The following is a 23,295-nucleotide window of genomic DNA, read 5'->3' as shown; positions in this document are numbered from 1 at the left end:
CGGCGGGTGGGGGGTTAGCGGCAGCACGGAGCGGTGCCAAAGCCGGGGCCGGCCCATAACGAGCCGCTCCAGCCTGTTCCAGCGCCCTGGCGGCGTGGGCGGGCAGCGGAGTGAGGGCGCTGCCTGTCCGGATACCCGCAGCAGCAGGACGCAGAGAGCACATCGATCTGATGGGCAGAACCCCGGGCCGATGCGTGGGAGAGGTGCAGGGCCTGCTGGGCCAGGCAGGGGCAGGGACGGAGGTGTCGCGGGCCGGCCCTGGGCTCTCCACACAGCCTGCTGGCCCAGGTCCTCACGGGCGGATGGGCATCTCCAGCCTCAGCCCTGAGAGGGGCAAGGGGAGCAGTGCTGGGCTGACACATCACACAGCCACTCCCCAGCTCACTGGGCCTGGCTCGGCCCTGGCCGGGCGCCCGGGAGGAGAGCCCTCCCCGAGGAGCCCCGGGCCCACCTTCCCTGCCGCGGCGCCCCACCTACCCTTGCGATAGGTCTGCTGCAGCTTCTCCGTCATCCACAGCACGGCCTTCACCCCCAGCTTGGTGCCATAGTTCCGGTCAAAGGGGGTCGGCGCTCCGCCCTGGGGGGAGACGGGTTAAGTGAGGAACCAAGGGAGCTTGTGCCACAGCTGCTGGGGAGCGGGGGGCACATCCCTGGGGAGCACCAGCAGCGGTGCCTGGGCAAGGGCCGCCAGGCGGAGCGTACAACTGCAGAGCAGCCGGGAGCGCCGCGCTGGCCGGCCAGGGGCCCAGGGAGTGGCTCTGGCCTACCTGCTGGAGGTGGCCCAGCACGTTGATGCGGCAGTCGAAGACGCCCCGGCCCTCGGAGGAGTACAGGTTGTAGAGGAACTCGGTGGTGTAGTGTTCGTGGCACTTCTCGTTGCTGGGAGCGGGCAGAGGAGAGCGTTAGCCAGGCAGCCGGCTCCACGGGAACGGCCCACGCCCAGGTCCAGCTCCCGACAGCTGGGCCAGAGCCACCCCGCACACCCGTCTCCCCTGTGCACGCACCACAGCCGGCGTGCTCCTGAGCCCCCCGGGCTGCAGGGACCGGGGCAGAGCTCCTAACCCCTCTCCGGCAGCTGGGGCCGGGTTCGGAGCGCGGCGCCGGCAGGAGCAGAGCCCGGCCCGACTCACCGGAGCACCAGGCCTCTCTGAATGTCCGTCTTCATCTTCTCAGTCAAGTGTTCCACGTTGGCCTGCAGGAGGGACGCAAGGCGGGGTAGCAGGGTACCCAGCGCAGGCAGGGCCAGGCCTTGGCTGCCCCGGGGAGCATGCGGGGGGTGGCAGGGCCCAGGGATTAGTCCGCTCCCATCTGGGCAGCGCTGCACAGCTGGGCCCTGCAGGGAATCGCTGCCCCAGCCCCGGCCCACCAGCACCTGAGCTCACCTTCAGGTCGTGGATGGTGAAGGGGTCCTCGTACACATAGGCGGCATCAGCGCCCACGGCGAGGCCGGTCACCGTCGCGAGGTAGCCGCAGTACCCCCCCATGGTCTCCACGATGAAGACGCGGCGCTTGGTGCCTGAGGCAGACTGCTTGATGCGGTCGCAGCTCTGGGTCGGGAGGGGGATCGTTAGCACGGCGTCGCCGCTGGAGCAGGTTGGGGCACAGCGGCACAACCCGGCAGCTGGCTGCCAGGGGAACCAGCCGCGGTTCGGAGCCGGACAGCTCTGCTTTCAGCGCCCCGAAATGCCAGCCCGGCACTGGGCTGGGCGGGCCCAGGGAGGGGAAACGTTCCTTGGTCTCCCCGCCTTAGAGTGGCTGGGCCTGTCCGGGTGGGACCTCCCTGCCCAACGGGGGCTGCCCAGGCAGTGTGGGGGAAGGAGGGGTGCCTTGGGGTGCAGGGGGAGAAGCCTGGGCCGCAAGGAGCTGGGGGCTCCCCAGCCAGCTGGGGAGCTGGGTGGGTGGCCCTGCTGGAAATACAGGGCAGCCCCTGTGGGGAGAGCGCGGGCACCCCCCTACGGCTGCACCAGGGGCCGGAGACCTTCGCCCCCCCAGCAGCACCGCCCCTGCCCGCGCCTCACCTCCATGGCGGCGTTGACGGCCGTGTCGGAGCCCAGGCTGAAGTCGGTCCCGGGCACGTTGTTACTGATGGTGGCCGGGATGACGCACATGACGATGCAGAGCTCCTCGTACTGGCCTCGCGCCTCAACCAGCTGCAGCACGCCCTCGTAGGCCTGCAGGGGCAGCGCCGGTGGCACCGGGACAGCCCGGCAGAGCCAGGCCCACCCGCCCCTCCCCAGCCGGGCCGCCCCGCCCCGCCCCGTCGGAGCGCCCATCTGTCCCCCCGTAGACGTCCAGCCGCCACAAGGAACCCCGGCCAGCCTGTGCCAGTGTCGTGCAGGGACACGGCCCTGGGGCGGGGACAGGCCGTGGCTAAAGCACAAGGCTGGAACTCAGGAGACCCCAGCTCTGCTCGCACGGCCATCAGCCGCCCGGGGCTCAGCTCTCCTGGGGGGCTAGGGGACCCCCTCTGCCATGGCTGGTGAGAGCGCCAGCCTGCTGGGGTGGGGACGGCCTCCTCCCGCCAGCAGGGACGCCGGTCGCGCTCGAGCCTCCCCCACCTCGAAGCCCCCGACGACAAGCAGGCCGTGGATGTTAAACTTCCGCACGATCTCCACGATCTTCGCCATGCAGGTCTTCGGAAGAGTTCTGCAAAGCCAAACAACGGCCCCTGCTCGCTGGCCGCCGCCCTGCCCCAGGGCACAGCGCGCACCAGGCAGAAGCCACCTGCTTCCTCCAGGGACACCCCTCCCTGCCGCCCAGTCAGAAGCTGGGAACGGGCAACAGGCTGGTCGCCTGAGCACCTGTTCCCTCCGCTCCCCTGGGGCCCCCGGCAGCAGCTGCTGTTCCAGGACGTGGGGCCAGGTGGACCTCTGCTGTCCTAGCTCAGCCGGATGCAGGCAGTGCCAGGAGCCCCTCCCAGCCCTGCGTTACAGGAGGTCACACCGGATGATTGCAGAGGTCCCTTCCAGCCCCCACGCTGCTGACGGACAGAGCTGCATAGGCCCGGCGCCCGCCTCGTGACTGGGAGGCCCTCGGAGAGAGAACCCCTCACAGCAATGCCGGCAGACGCAAGCCTCTGGGCACAACGCGCGACTGCCAGGGCCCCGGAGCGCGAGTGGCACGCTGAGCACGCCAGGGAGCTGCGAGACGGGAGGGATCTCCCGGGCCCCCCTGCTCCCAGTCTCCCAGGGGTGCCAGCAGCTGCACTCACAGCTGTCCGGGCCAGGAGGACACTTGCTGCAGGCTGTTGGGCTGGGCACCCCCACGGGCAGAGCCCTCAGCCCCGGCCCCGCTGAGCAAAGCCCTTACTGCAGGCGGGGGACGTGGAACCTCTCCCCCGGGCTACGCTGCAGGACGCACTGACAGCCGGGGAGAGGGGCTCAGGCTGGCTCCCCGGGGTTCCCACAGCCCCATCGCGCCTTGTGGCTGGGCAGCCCAGCGGGGCGGGAGGGAGAAGCCTGGTGGCCTGGCTAAGCCTGGGGACTTCAGGCCACTGTGGCAAGACAGCCGAGCAGGCCGGGGTTAGTCCCCTTGCGGCGAGCCGAGGGACGCACCGGGCCTGCTGCTGTGGGGGGCTGTGTTTCCCAGCAGGCCTCTTCTCCTCTGCACAGCGGGGGAAGGCTGGGAGGTGATTCGGGGGCTCCGGCCAGAAGCTCCGTTTGGGGCACCGTTCGCACCCGGCCTGCCCCCCTGCAGCACTTACCGCTTGGTGCCCAGCATGGACCCGCCGCGGCCCAGCCAGCCGGCCACGTCGTGCCAGCCCACCTCGTGGATCTGCAAGAAGCAGCGCAGTGGTTCACGCCGGTGCCAGCCCGGCCCTTCCCTGACCCCGCAGCGAAGAGACGGCCCGGTCGGGGTGGCCGTGGCGGAGCTGCAGCGCCCCAGGGGAGAGGCCTACCTGGCCCTTGGACAAGCCCTCAAAGCCGTCGTTGGCCACATACACGGTGTGGCCCTGGGAGATGCCGATGCGCACCGCTGACCTGACCGCCGCGTTCATGCCGGCTGCCGGGGCGCCCACGTTCAGGACGGCCAGGCTGAACTGCGTCTGCGGGGAGGGAGCCCAGGAGCCTGTTAGCCCAGCCAGCCAGAGCGCCAGGGCGCTGCCAGCCCCCTCCGGCCCCTTCCCTGATTGGCACCAGGGCGCCGCCAGGCCCCGCAACCCCACCCCCGAGGGGCACCAGGGCGCCGCGCTCGAGGATCACTGCGACCACAAGTTCTCCGGACCAGAGCATGGCTGCAGGAGGGGCCCTGCCAGCCCCCGCAGCAGTGGGGCAGAGGCAGCTGGGCCTTCCTCTGACCAGCTCCCGAGCAGCTCTGCCCGCTCACTGCCGGCGGCCCGGAGAGCCGGGGGAGCGCAGGAGCCGCCGGGGGGAGGTGGCGCGGCCCTGCAGCATGCGATGGGCTCGGGGTATGTGGGGCAGCCCCTTTTGTACCCGTGTCTAGCCTCTGGCAGCTGAGCCCCAAGCACACTCGGCCCCCTCTTACCTTGGGGTGGGTTCTCTTCTGGTGCGCCAGCAGCTTGTAAATATTCCAGTTATTCTCAAAGCTCCTGCAAAGAAAGCCCCCACGTGAGCCAGCCCCCGCCTCCGCACAGCGAGCAGCCGGGCCCCGGCTTTCCCCGGGCCGTGCAGGAGAGCAGCTCCGGGCTGGCCGACCGCAGGGGGGCGGGGGCTAGAGCTGTGCTGACGACGCCGGAGCCCCACGATGGCATCTGCCGTCCTACTTCCCGAAGCGAAGCGCCCGATGCCTTGGAAAGCGACAAGCCAGAGTCGGGCTCAGGAGACTTCCAGGGCCCTGCTGGAGCCCGAGCCTTCGGACCCCGGCTGCGGGGCTGGAGGGACCGTCTACCGGAGAGCTGAACGATTAGCAGCTCCACAGAGGAGCTCCTGACGATGCGCCTGCCCAGGCTGGACTGCTAATTAACTGCCCCCCACTCTGCTAACGAAGGGCAGTTCCTCACGCCCTTCTAGACTGATATACACCAGGCTCACACCCTCCGTGTAATCTTAACTCTGCCCCCGAAGCTGGCAGGCACCTGGGGAGTGGTCCAGGCAGCGGGGGACGCACAGAGCACTGCCCAGATGTGAGCCGCCGAGCGGCCAGGGATGTACTAGCCGACTGAAGGGAGCAGGGCGCCGCGGGACAGCGCACACAGAGCGGCCTCGTTTCGCTGGGGCTGCAGGGTGCCGGGGGACTGCTGGCAGGCAGGGGCTGCTGTGACGTAGCCAAGGCAGGGTCTCGGAAGGGGAGGGAGCCGTGAGTCTGCGGGGGTGTGGAGAGGGGCTGGGCCAGGCCGGTGGCTCATGGAGGGGCTCAGGCCAGGTGCAGCAGACAGACAGACAGAAAGCAGAGCGCTGCTCCGGGGCCAGCGGCGGGCGAGCGCCGAGGGAGGCTGCGGCGCCGGGCTGGGCTCTCTCGCTTGCCAGCTGCTCTTTGCAGAGGCTGACGTGCAGCTGCCCCCCGCAGCCTGAGCAGGGCCTTGACGCTGCTGCACACCTTCCCCGGCTTTTCAAACCCGCTTCGGAGCCCCCCACGCCAGGACTCAGCCGCCTGCGGCCCGGCCTCCGTCGCAGCGACTACCAGGCCCAGCGGTATCTCCTCCCCCGGCCTGGCGGCACGGCTCAGAGCTCCCTCCTCGGCGATCCGCCGGCAAGGGGCTGGGGAGAGAGAGCTGCCCCCACCTCCCCCACTGCACAGCGCCGACCCCCACCCCTCTGCTGGCTACTCCCCCCGCACTGCGATCAGGGCCAGCTGGAGGCAGGAGAGCGGAGCTGCAGGGCCTTGCCCACCCTGAGCCTGGTCCGCGTCTCTCACTCCCCTGGGCAGGCAGTGCGGCTCCTGCCCGGCCACCCACAGCTCCAAGCTCCGCTCTCCGGACCTCCGTCAGCGTCGCTCCTCCACGGCCGGGGGCTCAGTCAGGGGAGGATCAGAGCCCCCAGCCTGCCTCAGGCCCATCAGAAGAAGGGGACGTTACTCGCTCACAGTGACGGCTGCGCTCCGAGCTGCGTCCCGGTGGGCGCTCTGCCTAGGCCCTGCGGCGCTGACGAGGGGAGAGATTTTAACAGAGCCACGCCCCGGCGCCTCTGCCCCTTTCCTGCCTGAAGTCCCTGCAGACTCCAAGCCGGGGTGGGGGGAAGATGGGTAGCAGGGTCACCTCGTGGAGAACACTCATTACTGCAGGAGGGTAACGACCCCTTCCCCTTCGAGTGCCGCTCAGGTGACTGCGCCAGCACCCCCTGTACTGGAGTCTCCGTGACTAGCACGGCCTCTGCCAAGGCTGGGGGAGGTAATGGCCCTTCTGCAGCGCACAATGCTGAGCCAAGGAGCCTGGGGCCGCCCTGCAGATGTCTGCCAAGGGAACATTACTCAGGCAGGCCGTCGCTGCAGCCATCGCCCGTGTGGAGAGAGCCCCGAGAGCCTGCGGCGGGTTGGTGTGCAGTGCCTGCCGATTCTGCCGTCCACTGGGACAGGTCCTGCCAGAAACAGCTGTTCCTGCGCGAGGCCCGACCACACCACGAAGACTCTCGTGGACTTCCTAGTTTCTTTGGTCCTGCTAAGGCAGAAAGCAAGTGCCCGCCTTGCATGGAGAGAGTGAAGCATTGCCTGCTTGGGGGAGTTCCGCGGTTCAGGGTAAGAGACAGGTCGGTAAATGGGTTCATTCACGTGGAAGTCTATTGCAACTTCCGGAAAGCACTTCGGGTGGAGCCCAAGTACCCCCTTCTCTTTAGTACGGGTCATGAAAGGCGCTTCCTCCAGGAGGGAAGCAGTTTCTCCTACCTCCTAGCAGACGTTATCACTCCCAGGAGAACCTCCTTCACTGACAGATACTGTGGGCTACGTCTACATGTGCAGCCAACATCGAAATAGTCTATTTCGATGAATAACGTCTACACGTCCTCCAGGGCCGGCAACGTCCATGTTCAACTTCGACGTTGCTCAGCCCAACATCGAAATAGGCGCAGTGAGGGAACGTCTACACGTCAAAGTAGCACACATCGAAATAGGGATGCCAGGCACAGCTGCAGACAGGGTCACAGGGCGGACTCAACAGCAAGCCGCTCCCTTAAAGGGCCCCTCCCAGACACAGTTGCACTAAACAACACAAGATACACAGAGCTGACAACTGGTTGCAGACCCTGTGCCTGCAGCATAGATCCCCAGCTGCCGCAGAAGCAGCCAGAAGCCCTGGGCTAAGGGCTGCTGCCCACGGTGACCATAGAGCCCCGCAGGGGCTGGAGAGAGAGCATCTCTCAAACCCCCAGCTGATGGCCGCCATGGAGGACCCAGCAATTTCGACGTTGCGGGACGCGGATTGTCTACACGGTCCCTACTTCGACGTTGAACGTCGAAGTAGGGCGCTATTCCTATCTCCTCATGAGGTTAGCGACTTTGACGTCTCGCCGCCTAACGTCGAAGTTGGTGCCGCTACTTCGAAGTAGCGTGCACGTGTAGACGCAGCTGTGGTGATGCGGTAGCTAAGGTGGTCTGGTGAGCGCATCTAGGACCAGACAGGTCCCATGATGGTACGACAGGATGCACCGTTGGGCAAATCTCCTGCAGTCCCAGTACACAATGTGGTACATAAGGTACTCCAGCAATGTAGACATTGGGACCGTACCGAGGTGTAAGTTGTGTGTCGTGCACCACTGCTAGAAAGGTGAAGATTTGTTTTGCTAGGTGCCTCTAGCAGCAGGATGCCAGCTGTTTGGAAGGGCTTGTTTGACCCTGTCCGAGCAGGTGACTTCCTCATTCCGGCACCACAAAGAAGCCATGCTGTGAGTCTGATGGTCCTTATGCTGAGGTGGCATGAACAAGACACGAGAAGTCATTCTTCCGCTCTACTCTGCACTGGTTAGGCCTCAGCTGGAGTATTGTGACCAGTTCTGGGCACCGCACTTCAAAAAAGATGTGGAGAAACTAGAGAGGGTCCAGAAAAGAGCGACAAGAATGATTAAAAGGTCTAGAGAATGTGACCTATGAAGAAAGGCTGAAAGAATTGGGCTTGCTTAGTTTGGAAAAGAGAAGATTGAGGGGGGACATGATAGCAGTTTCCAGGTATCTAAAAGGGTGTCATAAGGAGGAGGGAGAAAACTTGTTCTTTTTGGCCTCTGAGGATAGAACAAGAAGCAACAGGCTTAAACTGCAGCAAGGGAGATTTAGGTTGGACTTTAGGAAAAAGTTCCTAACTGTCAGGGTGGTCAAACAGTGGAATAAATTGCCTAGGGAGGTTGTGGAATCTCCATCGCTGGAGATATTTAAGAACAGGTTAGATAGATGTCTATCAGGGATGATTTAGACAGTACTTGGTCCTGCCATTGGGGCAGGGGGCTGGACTCGATGGCCTTTTGATGTCCCTTCCAGTCCTAGCGTTCTATGATTCTATGTTCTGTCCCAGTGGTGCGTCAGGAGATTCAGAACCACAGGCAGAGGGACTGGCTGATCTACTGACTGATAGCGTAGATCGGGGAACCGAGGTTGCCTCAGCCAGGCTGGAGCTATTAGGATCACCGTGGCCCTGTCCGAACGGATTTTGTTGATCGCTCTGACTAGAATAGAGGGGAATGCACAGAGGAGAGGGCCCATCTAGCGAATGGTGGTCACTTGCCTAGCCCCGCTCAGGAGCGAAATCTGTGGCATTTGCGGTTGTGAGGCGTTCCAAAGAAGTCTACAGCTGGAGAACCCCGTGTGCAGAAAACTGAGAGGAGAATACTGGTGTGGATCTGAGAAGTACCTGCTCGGTCTGTCGGCTCTCACATTCTCATGCCCCGTGTACGTACATTGCTTTTGGGGTTCCTTGGCTCTTGGGGCACTGATTCCAGAACTTGAGAGCTCCTGCACAGTGCGATTGAGCACCCCCGTTGGCCGAAGTAAAACTTAGAGAGTGCATTGTCCATGAGGGCCTGGCTAGTTCTACCTCTCAGCCGTGGAAGGAAGTGGGTGCAGGCCCTGCGAATGGCCCTGAGCTCTAGGATATTGATGTGGAAATGTCCCTTGTGCTGAGACCACGTTCCCTGTATCGATGCTGCGCCACAGAGGGCTCCCCAGCCTACAAGCGACGCACCTGTTGTTACAGTCACTGCAGGGTCCGATCGATGGACGGGATTCTGGCAAGTAGGTTGGCGGGAGACGTCCGCCCTTCCAGGGATTGTAGTACTTGTGGGAGAAGCACGAGACACCTTTTCGAGATTGTGCCATTCAGGTATTTCACTGAGCGTGAACCAACGTTGTAGACAACGCACAAGTAACCTTGCAAACTGAACTACGAACGTCGTTGCTGCCATGTGCCCCCCGTAGCTGGAAACACGCCCTGGCTGTCGAGAAGGGAGCCTGCCTTACCAAGTGAACGAGATGGCAGATCCATGGGAACCTTGATCGTTGACAGGTCCGTGAAGGAGTTTAGGACTGTCCCCAATGAATTCTACATTTTGTGTGGGCTTTATATATATCTGTTGCTTAGAAGACCCAGTCAGGAAAAACGTTCTCTGGTGGTAGTTACGATAATAGTTTGTTGGTAAGCAGGGCCCCTGACGAGACAGTCGTCTAGATAAGGGAAGATTGTGATGTTTGGTCTTCTGAGAAACGTTGTGACTACAGCCAGTGTTTTTGAAAATACTCAAGGGGCCATGGAGAGGCCAAAAGTGATGACCCTGTACTGGAAATGTTCATGACTCACAACAAATCTGAGGAACTGTCTGTGGGACGGGTGGATAGACACATGGAAATAAGCGTCCTGGAGGTCGAGGGCTGAGAACCAGTCCCCCTTGTCCAATGCTGGTATGCACTGGACAAGGTTACCATTCTGCCAAGGTTACCATTCTGAACTTTGCATTGCGAATAAACTTGTTCAGATTCCTGAGATCTAGCATGGGTCTCCAGCCCCATTTTCTTGGTGGTAAGGAAATAATTAGAGTAGAAACCCTCGCCCTGATGTTCTTTGGCGACAGGTTCTATTGCTCCTAAGGTGAGCAGTTTCTGCACCTCCTCTTGCAATAGGAGATCATGAAAAGGGTCCCTGAAAAGGGAGGGTGGGTGGATGGATGGGAGGTATGGATGTGAAGGGGATGGAATAGCCCAATCTGATCATTTCCAGGACCCATTTGCCTGTTGTGATTTGGGTCCATTGGTGGTAAAAAGGTCTCAGGCAGTGACGGAAAATTGCCTTTGGCGGGATTGGCAGGAAGGGGTGGTCGCTCAGAACCCCGACCAAAGCTCCCAGTTTGCTGTTTGTGAGAGTTAGGACGGCTCACAGAAGAGTGGTTTTGCTGGGAGCTCCCTCTGCTCGAGCCTTGTTTAGACCTGCTGTCGGGAGGCCTCTGGCGTTGCCTACAGTGGTTATAGTTGTAATCTCTAGGCCTGTGACATGATGCAAACTTGCAGTTTTTGTTAGGTGGGGTACATGCCCCCAGCGTACGAAGTCTTTTATGGAACACAGGACCTCGCCTGTGCTAACTGCAAAAAGCAGTTTCCTACCGAAGGGGAGATCTTCTACCTTCACTTGAAGCTCCCCTGGGATCCCTGATGATTGTAACCATGCAGCCCTGAGCATCCCTGCGGCGGGGGCAGCGGTGGTTCTAGCCACTGTGTCTGCAACGTCCATAGCCGCCTGGAGCGCAGTTCTAGCTATTGCCAAGCCCTCCTTGATCAAGGAGTGAAGGAACGGCTTCTTCTTACCAGGGAGCTCCTGCACGTGTGTGGAACCGATATGATCGTAATTAGCCAGGAGGGCTGTGTTGTTTGACAGGCAGAACTGGAGCGTAGTGGACGAATATACTCCACGCCCAAAAGTTTCCAGACGCTTGTGCTCTTTGTCTGTGAGGGCTGATTTAAAAGAGAAGTTACTCACCGTAGTAACGGTGGTTCTTCGAGATGTGTCCCCGTGGGTGCTCCACAATAGGTGACGGCTTGGCCGGCGCCGCAGATCGGATCTTCCAAGCAGTTTCTGCCGGACCGCGCATGCGCCGGTGCGCGCCGCTCCCTGGCGCGCTCCTGGCCATGTGCGCGATCCGGTCCCCGCCAGTTCCTCGACCAACCGCCTCGGTTGCCCCTGCAAAACACTAACAGAGATCCGAAGCGGGGAGGATGGGCGGGAAGTGGAGCACCCACGGGGACACATCTCGAAGAACCACCGTTACTACGGTGAGTAACTTCTCTTTCTTCTTCGAGTGTCCCCGTGGGTGCTCCACCATAGGTGACTACCCAGCAGTAACCCAGATAGGTGGTGGGTAATCGGATTATGTGCAGCTGGTCCCCGAGAGGACCGCCGCGGAGAGACGGGTATCCTCTTGGAATACCCTGTGAAGGGCGTAATGTTTGGCGAACGTGTCGTAGGATGACCAGGTCGCCGCTCTGCAAATGTCTTTCAATGCAACACCCTTGAAAAAGGCTGTTGATGCTGCCACCGCCCTGGTGGAATGAGCCCTGGGAGTGGCCGACAAAGGAGTCTTTCTGAGCTTGTAGCACATTTTTATGCAGGATACAATGTGCTTTGAGATTCTCTGCGATGAGAGACCTTCTCCTTTAGATTTGGGAGCGAGGGAGACCAGGAGTCTATCCGATTTTCGGAAGGACTTGGTCCTGTCTACGTAGAAGGCTAGCGCCCTCCTCACATCCAGGAGGTGTAGGCGCGCCTCTTCGCTGGAGTTATGAGGCTTTGGATAGAACGAGGGTAGAACAATAGGTTCATTGATGTGAAACTCGGAAGAAACTTTGGGAACAAAGGCTGGATGCAGCCGTATGGTTACCGCCTCCTTGGAAAAGACAGTGCAGGGTGGCGTTGCCATGACTGCCGCAAGCTCGCTCACCCGACGGGCTGACGTAATTGCAAGAAGAAAGGTCGTCTTTACTGTAAGGAGGCGAAGGGGAACCGTGGCCAAGGGCTCGAACGGTGGTCCCATGAGTGTGGTAAGCACCAGGTCCAAGCTCCACGAAGGTGGAATCGGTTTCCGAGGGGGGTATAGGTTTACCAACCCTTTGAGGAACCTGGTAACCATAGGGTGGGCGAACACCGTGTGCCCTCCCTCCTCATGTCTGAACGCCGAGACGGCGGCCAGGTGGACCTTTAACGAGGATAGCGAGAGTCCTGCTCTCTTGAGGTCCAGTAAATACTCTAGAATTGTAGGTATAGGCACCGAAAGGGGGGCCAGCTGCTTGGTAGAACACCAAGCCATGAAGCGAGTCCATTTTTGTTTGTAGGTTTTCCTAGTGGAAGTCCTCCTGCTACTTTCTAGGACTTGCTGTACTTCCACTGTGCATGTGCTCTCTAGGGAGCTGAGCCATGGATTAGCCACGCTTGCAGTCGCAGGCTTTGGGGGTGCGGATGCACTATGGACCCCTGGGCTTGCGTGAGCAGGTCCGGCGCCACCGGAAGAGGCATCGGTGGGCGGTCCGACAGGCGCAGGAGTAGGGGGAACCATGGTTGGCGATCCCATGTTGGGACTATCAGGATCATCCGAGCCTTGTCTCTCCTGGCTTTTTGCAGAACCTTGTGGATCAGCACTGCGGGGGGAAACGCGTAAAGCAGGGGGCCTCCCCACGGGATCGCGAACGCGTCCCCCAGGGACCCCCGGCCCAGCCCTGCTCTGGAGGAGAATCGTGGGCACTGTTTGTTGTGCTGAGTGGCAAACAGATCTATTTGGGGAAACCCCCATGCGTGGAAAATAGGCCGTAGTAGATCGGGACGGATCTGCCACTCGTGGGTGAGCGCAAAACGTCTGCTCAACTGGTCTGCCTTCACGTTGTGCGTGCCCGGCAAGTAGGAGGCTCTCAGGATTATATCGTGGGCGATGCACCAGTTCCATAGGCGGATCGCTTCCGCGCATAAGGTACGGGATCGAGCTCCTCCTTGCCTGTTTATGTAAAACATGGTGGAGGTATTGTCTGTACTGATCCCGACGACTTTGCCTTGTATACGGTCTCGAAAGTGTTTGCAGGCGTTGAACACTGCTCTGAGCTCTAAAACATTGATATGCAGAGACTGTTCCGTGGGTGACCACAGTCCTTGAGCCACCTCTTCGCCCATGTGCGCTCCCCACCCTATGAGGGAGGCATCCGTAGTGAGGAAAACCGATATTTGCGGCTGATGGAAGGGTACCCCTGTTAGCAAGTTCCCGGGGTTTACCCACCATTGCAGGGATTCGCGCACCCCAGGTGGGGGCGACACCACCCTGTGAACGGTGTGTACTGCCGGCTTGTATACACTTGCCAGCCAATGTTGCATGCCGCGCATGTGCAACCTGGCGTTCTGTACCACAAACGTAGCCGCTGCCATGTGGCCCAGCAGCTGCAAGCACGTCAAGACCGGCACCGTAGGGCTGAAGGTGATGACCTGCACGAGGGAACCGATGGCTCGAAAGCGAGCCTCTGGAAGGTATACTCTCGCCGAGACTGAGTTTATGCGAGCCCCTATGAACTCTATGTCCTGTGAGGGGTCTATCTTTGATTTTGCCATATTGATAACCAGGCCAAGTGCGGAGAACGTGTTTGCTGTGACGCGTATCATGCGGAGGACCTCCCTTTTCGAGGTCCCTTTGAGCAGGCAGTCGTCCAGATACGGGAAAATAAACACCCCCTGTCTGTGCAGGTAGGCTGACACCACTGCCAAGGTCTTGGTGAAGACTCTGGGGGCCGAGGAAAGGCCAAACGGCAGGACCTTGTATTGGAAGTGTTCGTTGCCCACCATGAACCGGAGAAAACGTCGGTGAGCCGGATGAATGGTTATGTGGAAGTACGCGTCTTGTAGATCGAGGGCTGCGAACCAGTCTCCATCGTCCAGTGCTGTAAGGATGGAGGCAATAGTGATCATCCGAAAACGTTGCTTGCGCAGATACCTGTTGAGGCCACGAAGGTCTAAGATGGGCCTCCAGCCTCCTGTTTTTTTCTCCGTCAGGAAATACCGAGAGTAGAACCCTTTCCCTTGCAGTTGCTCCGGCACCTTTTCCACCGCCCCTATGAACTCTAGGTGGGCCACCTCCTGCCTGAGCCTGGCTACATGGGAGGCCTCCTGGGGGTGGGGCTTGGGCGGGGGTCGCGGCGGCGGGAGCGACTGGAAGGGGATGGCGTACCCCGTGGCTATGATCTCCAGCACCCATTTGTCTGTGGTGATCCTTTGCCACTGGTCGTAGAATGGTCGGAGGCGATGGTGAAAAAGTCGTTTCGGATGATCTTGTGCAATGGTGGTGATGGCGCAGCCCTGGATTTGTATGTCAAACTTGTGGCCTTTGGCCCCGCCCCGAGGACGTACGGCCCTGTTGTGAGCGTCGCCTGGGGGTTCTGTACTGCTGGTGCTGCTGATGCCGCCCTTGCTCGTAACCCCTGTGATACTGGGGGCGCTGTTGCTGGTATTGGTACCGCCTTTGCTGTGGGTAGTACCTTTTCTTTGAGTATGGAGGGGTGTAAATCCCCAGGGTCCTGAGTGTGGCTCTTGAGTCTTTACTGGAATGAAGGACCGAGTCAGTTGATTCAGCAAACAGTTTCTGCAAGTCGAAGGGAAGGTCGATTATCTTCGCCTGCAGATCTCTCGGTATGCCCGAGGTCTGGAGCCAGGACTCCCGTCGCATCACCACTGCAGTTGCTGTGGAACGTGCTGCCGTGTCCGCAACGTCCAAAGCAATCTGAACTTCCATCCTCGCCGCCGCGTAGCCCTCTTGCACTATGGCCTTGAGGACCGGCTTTTTGTCCTCTGGAAGCGAGTCCATGAGGGAAGTTAATCTGGCATAGTTGTCGAAATTATGGTTCGCCAAGTGCGCTGCATAATTTGCCATTCGCAAGGTTAAAGTGGAGGAGGAGTAGACCTTTCTGCCGAACAGCTCTAGCTTCTTGGCATCTCTGTCCATTCCCCCTGTTTTAAATTGAGATGTTTTTAATCTTTGCTGCGAGGACTCCACCACCAAGGAGTTTGGCTGGGGGTGGCTAAACAAGAACTCCATGCCCTTCGCCGGCACGAAGTATTTCTTATCCGCTCTCTTTTGGACAGGCGGAATAGTTGCCGGGGTCTGCCATATGGTAGTGGCGGACTCCAAGATCGCTTCATCAAGCGGGATTGCTACTCTGGAGGAGGCCGGGGAGCTCAAATTTTTAAGGAGCTTATGATGTTTCTCTTGCACTTGTGCTGTCTGGATGCCTTGCGTGAAAGCTACCCTCTTAAACAGCTCCTGAAACTGTTTGAGATCGTCCTTGGGATGGACGTCCCCTAAGGCCGTGGCCTCATCCGGGGAGGAAAACGAGGAACCGCTGGGGTACATTTCTTTGGACCCTTCCGGTTCTTGATGGTGATGGTGCGCCCTCTCGCTGGAGGTTTGCGAGGGAAAATCTCGTGGGTCCACGGCCAGCCCCCCCTGGGATGCTTGAGTCTCCGTCCCCGATCGCGATTGCCCTCGGGGGTACGAGGTAATATGTGGGGATCTCCCCCTGGTAGATTGCCGATGGTGTCCATGCCCCGCGTGGAAGGGACGACCATGGTAGTATAGGCACTGTTCCTGGGAAGGTGACCTTGACCATTCCCTTTGCACGTACCCTGTGTGTCTGGGAGAGGGGGATTGTCGAGACACTGGAGAGAGCGATTTTGCATAATAGTCCAGCGATTCAAATCCCAGGAAGGGCGAGGGGGGGTGCCAGCCATGGGGAGGCTGATTGCAGGAAAGGAGAAGGGGGCTCCGGGTAGGCTAGGGGGGGCCCCTGCCTTCTGGTTGGAGTCTGCAACATGAGCGGAGGGCTGTGAGAGAAGAGCTCCACAGCCCTGTCTGGAGAGGGGCTGCAATGCCTCCTCTTGTGTGCAGCCTTCCCCCTCCCTTGAGGAGGTAACTCCGCCCCCTGATGGGCGGGGGATCCCGGCCCCGTCGGCACCGTGCTAGGCACGCTCGAGGGCGGTGCCACACGTGCGGAGTCCTTGTGCGCCTGCAGGCTACGTGCCTGCGCTCCCTGCACCGCCGGTTCCCCGGGGATCGGTGCCGCTGTCTGCGGTGCCGCTGGTACCGGCGCTTGCTTAGCCGCCGCCCTGCCTGCGGTGCGGGGCGGCTGGCTGATCATCGGAGGCTGAGCCGCTTCCACGTGGCTCTCCGTGCCGCCGCCGATCAGCTGTTGCTGCGGCTGGGGGCTGCTCGCTCCTCCCGTCCCGCTCACTGTTACTGCCGGCAGGGATCGGGTTGGAGAAACTTTCCTCCGTTTTTGCGCAGATGGAGTGAGGGAGGCAGCTTTCCTTCTAAGGGCCCCGGAGGGTCCCTCCTGCTGCGGCCGCTCCGGCACGTCTGGCTGGAGGGCCTTGTCAAGAAGCAGCAGTTTAATTCTCATCTCCCTGTCTCTCCGTGCTCTGGTCGTTAACTTTGCACAGAAGGCGCATTTTTGTGCCACATGGGACTCCCCCAGGCACCTTATGCATAGACTGTGCCCGTCGGACACTGGCATCGCCTCTCGGCAGGACTCACATTTTTTAAAGCCTGAGGCGGACATTGTTGGTGAGTCTTTGAGTTTGCTTGTGGGTACTTAGCACTTCTTTGTGCTGTTTCCCCGTCCGATGGCCTGCCTCCGCAGGAGGGCTGATGGCCCTAGCTCCCGGCCTCCGGCGCTGGTTACTGGGACTGGCTTGAGCTGTCCCTCCGTAGCTTGTTTGTTTTTTTGTTTTTTTTTTTGCAAAATAACAACCGGTTACTTATGGTATCCTAAGAACTGAAAAACTTTAAAGAGAAAACAAATAAAGTCGTTGAATACGCTATGTGGCTTTAGCCTAGTCGGATTCCGTCTGCAGCCGACGGCGGTTGAGAGGAACTGGCGGGGACCGGATCGCGCACATGGCCAGGAGCGCGCCAGGGAGCGGCGCGTACCGGCGCATGCGCGGCCCGGCAGAAACTGCTTGGAAGATCCGATCTGCGGCGCCGGCCAAGCCGTCACCTATGGTGGAGCACCCACGGGGACACTCGAAGAAGAACTGTGGGTTTTTTGCCTGACGGTTCACTGAATCCACAACCAGAAAGTCCGGTTGCGGATGCATGTAAAGGAAATCCTTATCTTTTGCCAGGACAAGGTATTTCCTGCCCGCCCTGTGATTAGTGGGTGGCGCAGAAGCTGGGTTGTGCCAAAGGGCCCCTGCGGGTTGGAGGATGGCTTCGCTGATAGGTAGTGCTGCCTTTGAAGATGTAGTGGGTTGTAGTATGGTTAAGAGTTTAGCTTGTTTGTCCTGAACCTCTTGCAGCGGGAGGTCTGGTGCCTGAGCTACCCCTTGAAATAGTTCCAGTATTGTTTTAGATCGCCAGCCGGTGGAGATGCAGGAATCTGGAATACTGCCTCAGCGCGTGACCATCTGGGGTCACGTGAAGAATACTCAAAGTCCGAATGAGGTAAGTCCTCTCGTCCTGTGCAACCTTCTCGGGAGGTAAGTGAGAACGGGCGGGCAGGCGGGCGGGGCGTTTGGTGAAAGAGGTGGTGAACACCTGGGACTGAGTTGTCGTTGAGGCGTAGAGTGCCCGGAATGGTAAGTGTGCGAGGCATGCTGCCCTTGGCCCCGACGTGGTGGAAATTGGTGAGGGGGATAACACCATGGCTGATTTGCCCAGTTTAGGTGCTTTTTTTAAGGGAGAAGATACGTAACACAGACTAATGACCGCACTCGTGAGCCAAAGGGACACAAAAACGCTAAAAATGCCACGTTCCCTCAAGCTGCTCTGATCTCCGTCTGCGTCGGGGACGGGAGAAAAGGAACTGAGGCAGCGACCGGGGCACGGGACCCTCACCTCAGCGCGCATGCGCAGTGCGACGGGGCACTGCTCTGTTAAAGTCTCTCCATCGGCAGCACGGAGGTGCCGCAAGGCCTGAGTGGAGCACCCACCGGGCACTTGGAGAACCAGGGGATTCTGTAACCACATGACTTCTGTGGGGGCAGCTGCAGCGCAGGAACCCCAGGCTCCAAGGACCCCAAATTCACACCACTCATGCTACCCCACCTCCCCACCCCCCACGGCACATTTCAGGACCATCCAACCAAGCATGGGGATTTCACGGCCCCTAGAAAAGGTGAGGAAGGCGCAACCACAGAGCTGCTGCTCTGCCGCAGTCCGAGTACCTCACCTCCCCCGGAGCTGGATCGCCTCTTCGAACCGCTTCTCGTCCATCGCCTTCTGCACGTCCTTGGTCTGAACGGAAAGCGGAACAGAGACGTCTCGGTGAGAAAAAGGCAGAGCTTGTCACGTCTTCAGACGGACAGAACCAGATTCTCCCGGACCCGGCTTTGGACAGAAGCAGAAGGGACGTAGTGGGACTATCAGCCTCGACACCCAGCTGTGCGCGCTAACGACACCTCAAACCCCGCCCGCAGAGCCAGAACAGACCCGGGATGCACAGCTCTCCAGAGCCACTCTCTGTTCCCGACTCACGCGCTTTGCCGGTTGCTGTCCCGTGCTGCAGCACAGACGAGACAGAGCTGAACTTGTCCACCCAGAGCCACCTACTCACCACCTGGACGCACTCCATCAGGGGCAGGCGGACAGACTGGTTCCCGGACAGGCTGACCACGCAGGCGGGCGTGTCAGGCGTGGCCTCCAGCAGCGCCATCACGGCCTCCATCCCCATCTTACTGCTCTGCGGAGGAGACGGGAGCCTCGGTGAGCGGGCTGGTTCCCTAGCGCGGTCCCACTGCTGCCACACGCCCCGTGCTAGCGGGAAGCCTCGTACAGACAGGCTGGAGGGAACCGAGCCTGCCACACGAAGCGTCGCGAGGGGCCGGCTACACAAACACACCACGCACCGAGGATGGGCGGGGCTGGCGGGGCACAAGAGCGCCTGAAAGATCCCCCAGCCACGCTCATCACAAAACCACCTGGACAGCCTGCCCCGACCCATGTCCGAACCCCCCTGCGGCCCCCTTCCTGATCGCCGTGCCGGCTCCCCCCAGTGCGGACGCACCGGCCCCCTCACTGCGACCGCGACCACGCCCACGCAAGCCCCCGCTGCACCTACCAGCACGCGATCGAACGCCGAGGGGGTCCCGCCACGCTGCACGTGCCCCAGGACGGTCACCCGGGTGTCGAAGCCCAGACGCTGCACGACCAGCTGCTCCGCCGAGAGAAGAGAGCGGGTTCGTTACAAGCCGGCGGACTGCCCCGGCCCGAGGGACGAGCACGCACCCAAGCACGTCACTTACGTCCTTCACGTAGTTGGAGGAGATGGGTTTGCCGTTCCTGTCGATGGCGCCCTCCGCGATGATGATGATGTTGAGCCGGGAGCCTCTGCTGCGGGTCTGCCACGAGAGAAAGACAACGGCCGCCCATAACCACAGCTGGCTGAAGCAGGAAGGCTGCACAAGTCTTCGGAGGGGTCCTTCCGTGCTCTGGAAGGGCCCAACCTGCCAAGCCTCTCGGGGCTCTCCTTGGCACGTTTCCGCTGGACTTGTATTTTGCGGCACATTTTGCTTCCCTGCCCTTGTGGCGCCGGCTCTGCCAGAAAGGCAGGCGGTAGCCTTCCCGGAGGGTCAGCTCCTCGGCAGGCGCAAATTGGCCTCGCGGCTCCGATTCACAGCAGCTCGGGATCAGACCCTGGAAGAGGAGCCAGGAACAAGGCCAGGCCCAGAGCAGGCCCATGTGTGGAAACCCTACGGGAGAGCGGGGAGGCTCACCCCATCCATCAGCTTTGTCGAAAGACTGTTACCTTCATGCTGTCTAACAGGACCCTTGCAGACACTGGCCTGCGAGAAAACAGGCCCATGATGGAAACCGATCAACAAGACAAGGGCTGCGTCTACACGTGCACGCTACTTCGAAGTAGCGGCAGTAACTTCGAAATAGCGCCCGTCACGTCTACACGTGTTGGGCGCTATTTCGAAGTTGAAATCGACGTTAGGCGGCGAGACGTCGAAGTCGCTAACCCCATGAGCGGATGGGAATAGCGCCCTACTTCGACGTTCAACATCGAAGTAGGGACGTGTAGACGATCCGCGTCCCGCAACATCGAAATAGCGGGGTCCTCCATGGCGGCCATCAGCTGGGGGGTTGAGAGATACTCTCTCTCCAGCCCTTGCGGGGCTCTGTGGTCACCGTGGGCAGCAGCCCTTAGCCCAGGGCTTCTGGCTGCTGCTGCTGCAGCTGGGGATCCATGCTGCATATACAGGGTCTGCAACTAGTTGTTGGCTCTGTGTATCTTGCACTGTTTAATGAAAGTGTGTCTGGGAGGGGCCCTTTAAGGGAGCGACTTGCTGTTGAGTCCGCCCCGTGACCCTGTCTGCAGCTGTGCCTGGCTCCCTTATTTCGATGTGTGCTACTTTGCCGTGTAGACGTTCCCTCACTGTGCCTATTTCGATGTTGGGCTGAGCAACGTCGAAGTTGAACATCGACGTTGCCAGCCCTGGAGGACGTGTAGACGTTATTCATCGAAATAGCCTATTTCGATGTCGCAACATCGAAATAAGCTATTTCGAAGTTGGGTGCACGTGTAGACGTAGCCAAGGGCTGCACACAGCCACACACATTGCTGCGTGCGATTCGGGGGGGGCCCACGGTGACGTTCCCCCGAGGCTCCTCCAGCCACGTGTGGATTTTTTCCATGCGCACCGAGGCAGATAGGAACGCGTCACCATAGAAACAAAACCCAGCTGGGGGTTAATCTGTGGGGCGGCACCTGAATCTCCCGAGCAGCTGCCCCGGCGGCCAGATTACAGGAAGCAGCGGCCCATGGTGGGCAGGCAGGCCCATCACGCAGTCAGCAGAACAGACAAAGAACCCGTGCAGGCAAAGCGTTACGTGTCCGAGCCAGCCTTGCCCACGCGCTCCACGTGCGTTCTGCCCAAGCGCCGGAGCAGCCCTCTGGGGCTTTGAGCTGAGATTTACCAGGCGTCTGGCTGAGAACGCTGGACTGGTGATACTGATAACAGACTCCTGCTGTGGCCTGGGGGTGTCCTTTTGCCCACTGGCAGGACGAAGGTAAATAAGGGAAGGAGAGGAGGAGGAAAGGGGAGGCGGAAGCCGTCCCAGAGGAGACAGGAGAGAAGCTCAGAGAGGTATTTCTCTGGACCGCCCGAGCCGAGCTCTTGTCCCCGGCTGCCAGCTCCCGAGCAGCGCTCACCTCCCCAAGTCTCTCGCACATGAAGTCCTCCCAGCCGTCCTCAGGAGGGGCCTCCGGGATGAAGAGCCAGTCGGCGCCCGAGGCCAGGGCAGACACCAACGCCAGGTACCTAGCGGGGCACACTCAGGTTACCAGCTGATCGTCAGGCTGAGCACAGCCACACACGATGCTGCTGGGGCTCGGACTGTCGTGTCCACGTGACAGCACCGGACCGCGTGAGGGCGTGGCCAGACTTCCGCCTGCAGGCGCCACGGTCACCATTCTGCCGGTAACCGCACAGCTGGCAGCGGCTCCCTTCTACCAGAGCAAACTGCTGCCTGGCGGCTGTCGCTCCACCAGCCCCCAGGGCATGCCACTGACGGGGTCTTCTCCTGGCTGTTGGGCAGCGCAATCCGGACAGCCCAGACCTCCCGGCGCCCACAGCGCTGTCCCCTCCACTCCCCTCCAACCCCAACCCGAGTTCTTCTGCTCTCCCAGCCAGGCCCCAAGAGCAGGGTCCCCCCTTACCCGCAGTGCCTGCCCATCACCTCCAGCACGAAGGTCCGCTGGTGGCTGCAGAGAGAGGGAGAGGAAAATCAGTGTTTGGGGAAGAGGAGCACAGCGTTTGGGCGAGTCTCTCTCCACAGGGCCATGTCCAGTCGTCAGAAGGTCCCCCTGCACCCCCAAAGCACGGACTGGGCTGCGCCAGGCCCCTGTTCAGCACGGCGCCCTGGCATGACCCCTCTTGTCCCTGCCGCGAGCGGAAGGCAGGCGTGAGGGGTGCCCCGCTCACCTCTGGGCCGTGGTGGTGATTGCGTCGATCACCTCCATGATGCGGTGCAGCGCCGAGTCTGTGCCGATCGTCATGTCTGTGCCACAGAAGTCGTTGTCGATGGAGCCGACCAGGCCAACGATGTTCAAGTGGCAGTACTTCTTTGCCACCTCCTCGGTGATCTTACCTAGGTGAAAGAGAGAAGCGTTGTCCAGCAGCGCTCCCGAGAGATCCCCGAGAAAAGCGGAGAGCTGACAAGCTGCGCGAAGGAGAGTCCCTGAAAAAAACCAGGCCTGAAGATTGTGGTTAATTTCGCAGTGATCTCCTCTTTAACGCCATCAAACGGACCTCACACTCACGCCCGGCTTCCTTCCCGATACCCGGAGAACTGCAGTCCCTGGCGGTGGCGGTTCCACCTGGTGCCTGAGCGCGACCTGGCACAGAGGGAGGCACAAGACCCAGCGCCCATTCGCCGAGGGAAGGGGCCGCTTCACCGGCGCTCGGCATCTTCACACCCAGCCAGGAGGCCCTTCTGGGAGATGCTTCAGCCAAGCCCAAGTGCCTGGGCGCAACACATTGGGCAAAAAGTAAAGACCTGCCACATGCCGGAGGGTGGACGAGATGATCCTGAAGTCCCTGCTGACCTTAAAGTCTATGAACCTGGTGACGTCTCATTGCTGCATGAGGCCTTCTCCAGGCTTCTTGGTACGCTCAGCGCGTGGCGGCTGCACAGGAGAGATTCGCGTGCTGCCCAACTGGTTAGCCGAGTGCCCACAGCCGGCAGCCTGCGTTTCTACTGGTGGTGCGCACCCGCACACCCCATGGAACAGAATTTGTTCTGCACCCGGATGGCAAACTTTCCAGGGAACCCGGCCCCCGGGATGAGCACGGTGCTTGCATTACACGCCCGTGACGCCAGTGGCGGGGGCCGGTACCTACCGTTCTTCACCAGCTCCTCCAGCAGGCCGCCCCACTCCGTGCGGAAGATGTTGGCCCCCGTCAGGCTGCCGTCCCCGCCGATGACGCACAGGTTGGTGATGCCGTGCTGCACCAGGTTGTGGGCAGCCTGCAGCCGCCCCTCGCGGGTGGTGAAGGCTTTGCAGCGGGCGCTGCCGATGATGGTGCCGCCCTACGAACGGCAGAGTGAGGTGAGAGAGGGAACAACCCACGGGGGGAGGCCAGGGGCCAGCCGGGTGGGACCGGCCCTCAGCAGCACAAGCCAGCGTGGCCTCAGCCACGGGAAGCATCCTGGCCCCACAGCTAAGGGCCGGGGCAGGGCAGGCAGCTTACTTGTGGGCCAAGGGGAGGGAACCAAGAGCCAACCAGGCCTACCACCATGGGGCGCTCTAGGTCTGCACCTTTGTCCGTCAGCGCTGCACTGGCTGGAGAGCCTCCCAGCTAGCTGCCCCTCCGCTGCCCCAGGCCGTCCTGCGCTGCGACCTCCTCTCCCCCAGGGCAGCCGCAGCCGCAGCCGCAGCCGCAGCCACCCCAGGGTTCCCCTCACT

At 60.9% G+C, this 23,295-nt stretch overlaps 1 protein-coding gene across 2 annotated transcripts in view; it reads right to left on the bottom strand.

Moving 5' to 3' along the window:
- Window positions 1–23,295, bottom strand: part of PFKL (phosphofructokinase, liver type) — a 37,233-nt gene that overhangs the window by 1,247 nt on the left and 12,691 nt on the right. For both annotated transcript variants that reach the window (XM_075004569.1, XM_075004570.1), the window contains 17 exons: window positions 22,730–22,919; window positions 21,812–21,977; window positions 21,547–21,591; window positions 21,040–21,148; window positions 19,127–19,222; window positions 18,943–19,035; window positions 18,439–18,564; window positions 18,055–18,119; window positions 4,486–4,549; window positions 3,899–4,045; window positions 3,704–3,774; window positions 2,559–2,646; window positions 2,019–2,171; window positions 1,383–1,547; window positions 1,131–1,192; window positions 768–879; window positions 478–577 (listed from right to left, as the gene is read on the bottom strand). In XM_075004569.1, the coding sequence (XP_074860670.1) occupies window positions 478–577; window positions 768–879; window positions 1,131–1,192; window positions 1,383–1,547; window positions 2,019–2,171; window positions 2,559–2,646; window positions 3,704–3,774; window positions 3,899–4,045; window positions 4,486–4,549; window positions 18,055–18,119; window positions 18,439–18,564; window positions 18,943–19,035; window positions 19,127–19,222; window positions 21,040–21,148; window positions 21,547–21,591; window positions 21,812–21,977; window positions 22,730–22,919 (1,852 nt within the window). The remainder of the gene's footprint in view (window positions 1–477; window positions 578–767; window positions 880–1,130; window positions 1,193–1,382; window positions 1,548–2,018; window positions 2,172–2,558; window positions 2,647–3,703; window positions 3,775–3,898; window positions 4,046–4,485; window positions 4,550–18,054; window positions 18,120–18,438; window positions 18,565–18,942; window positions 19,036–19,126; window positions 19,223–21,039; window positions 21,149–21,546; window positions 21,592–21,811; window positions 21,978–22,729; window positions 22,920–23,295) is intronic.

Source organism: Carettochelys insculpta, chromosome 10 (genome assembly GCF_033958435.1).
Source record: "Carettochelys insculpta isolate YL-2023 chromosome 10, ASM3395843v1, whole genome shotgun sequence".
Taxonomy (NCBI): domain Eukaryota; kingdom Metazoa; phylum Chordata; order Testudines; family Carettochelyidae; genus Carettochelys; species Carettochelys insculpta.
Note: the sequence above shows the minus strand (reverse complement) of the source record. Positions and strands in the feature narration are given on the sequence as shown.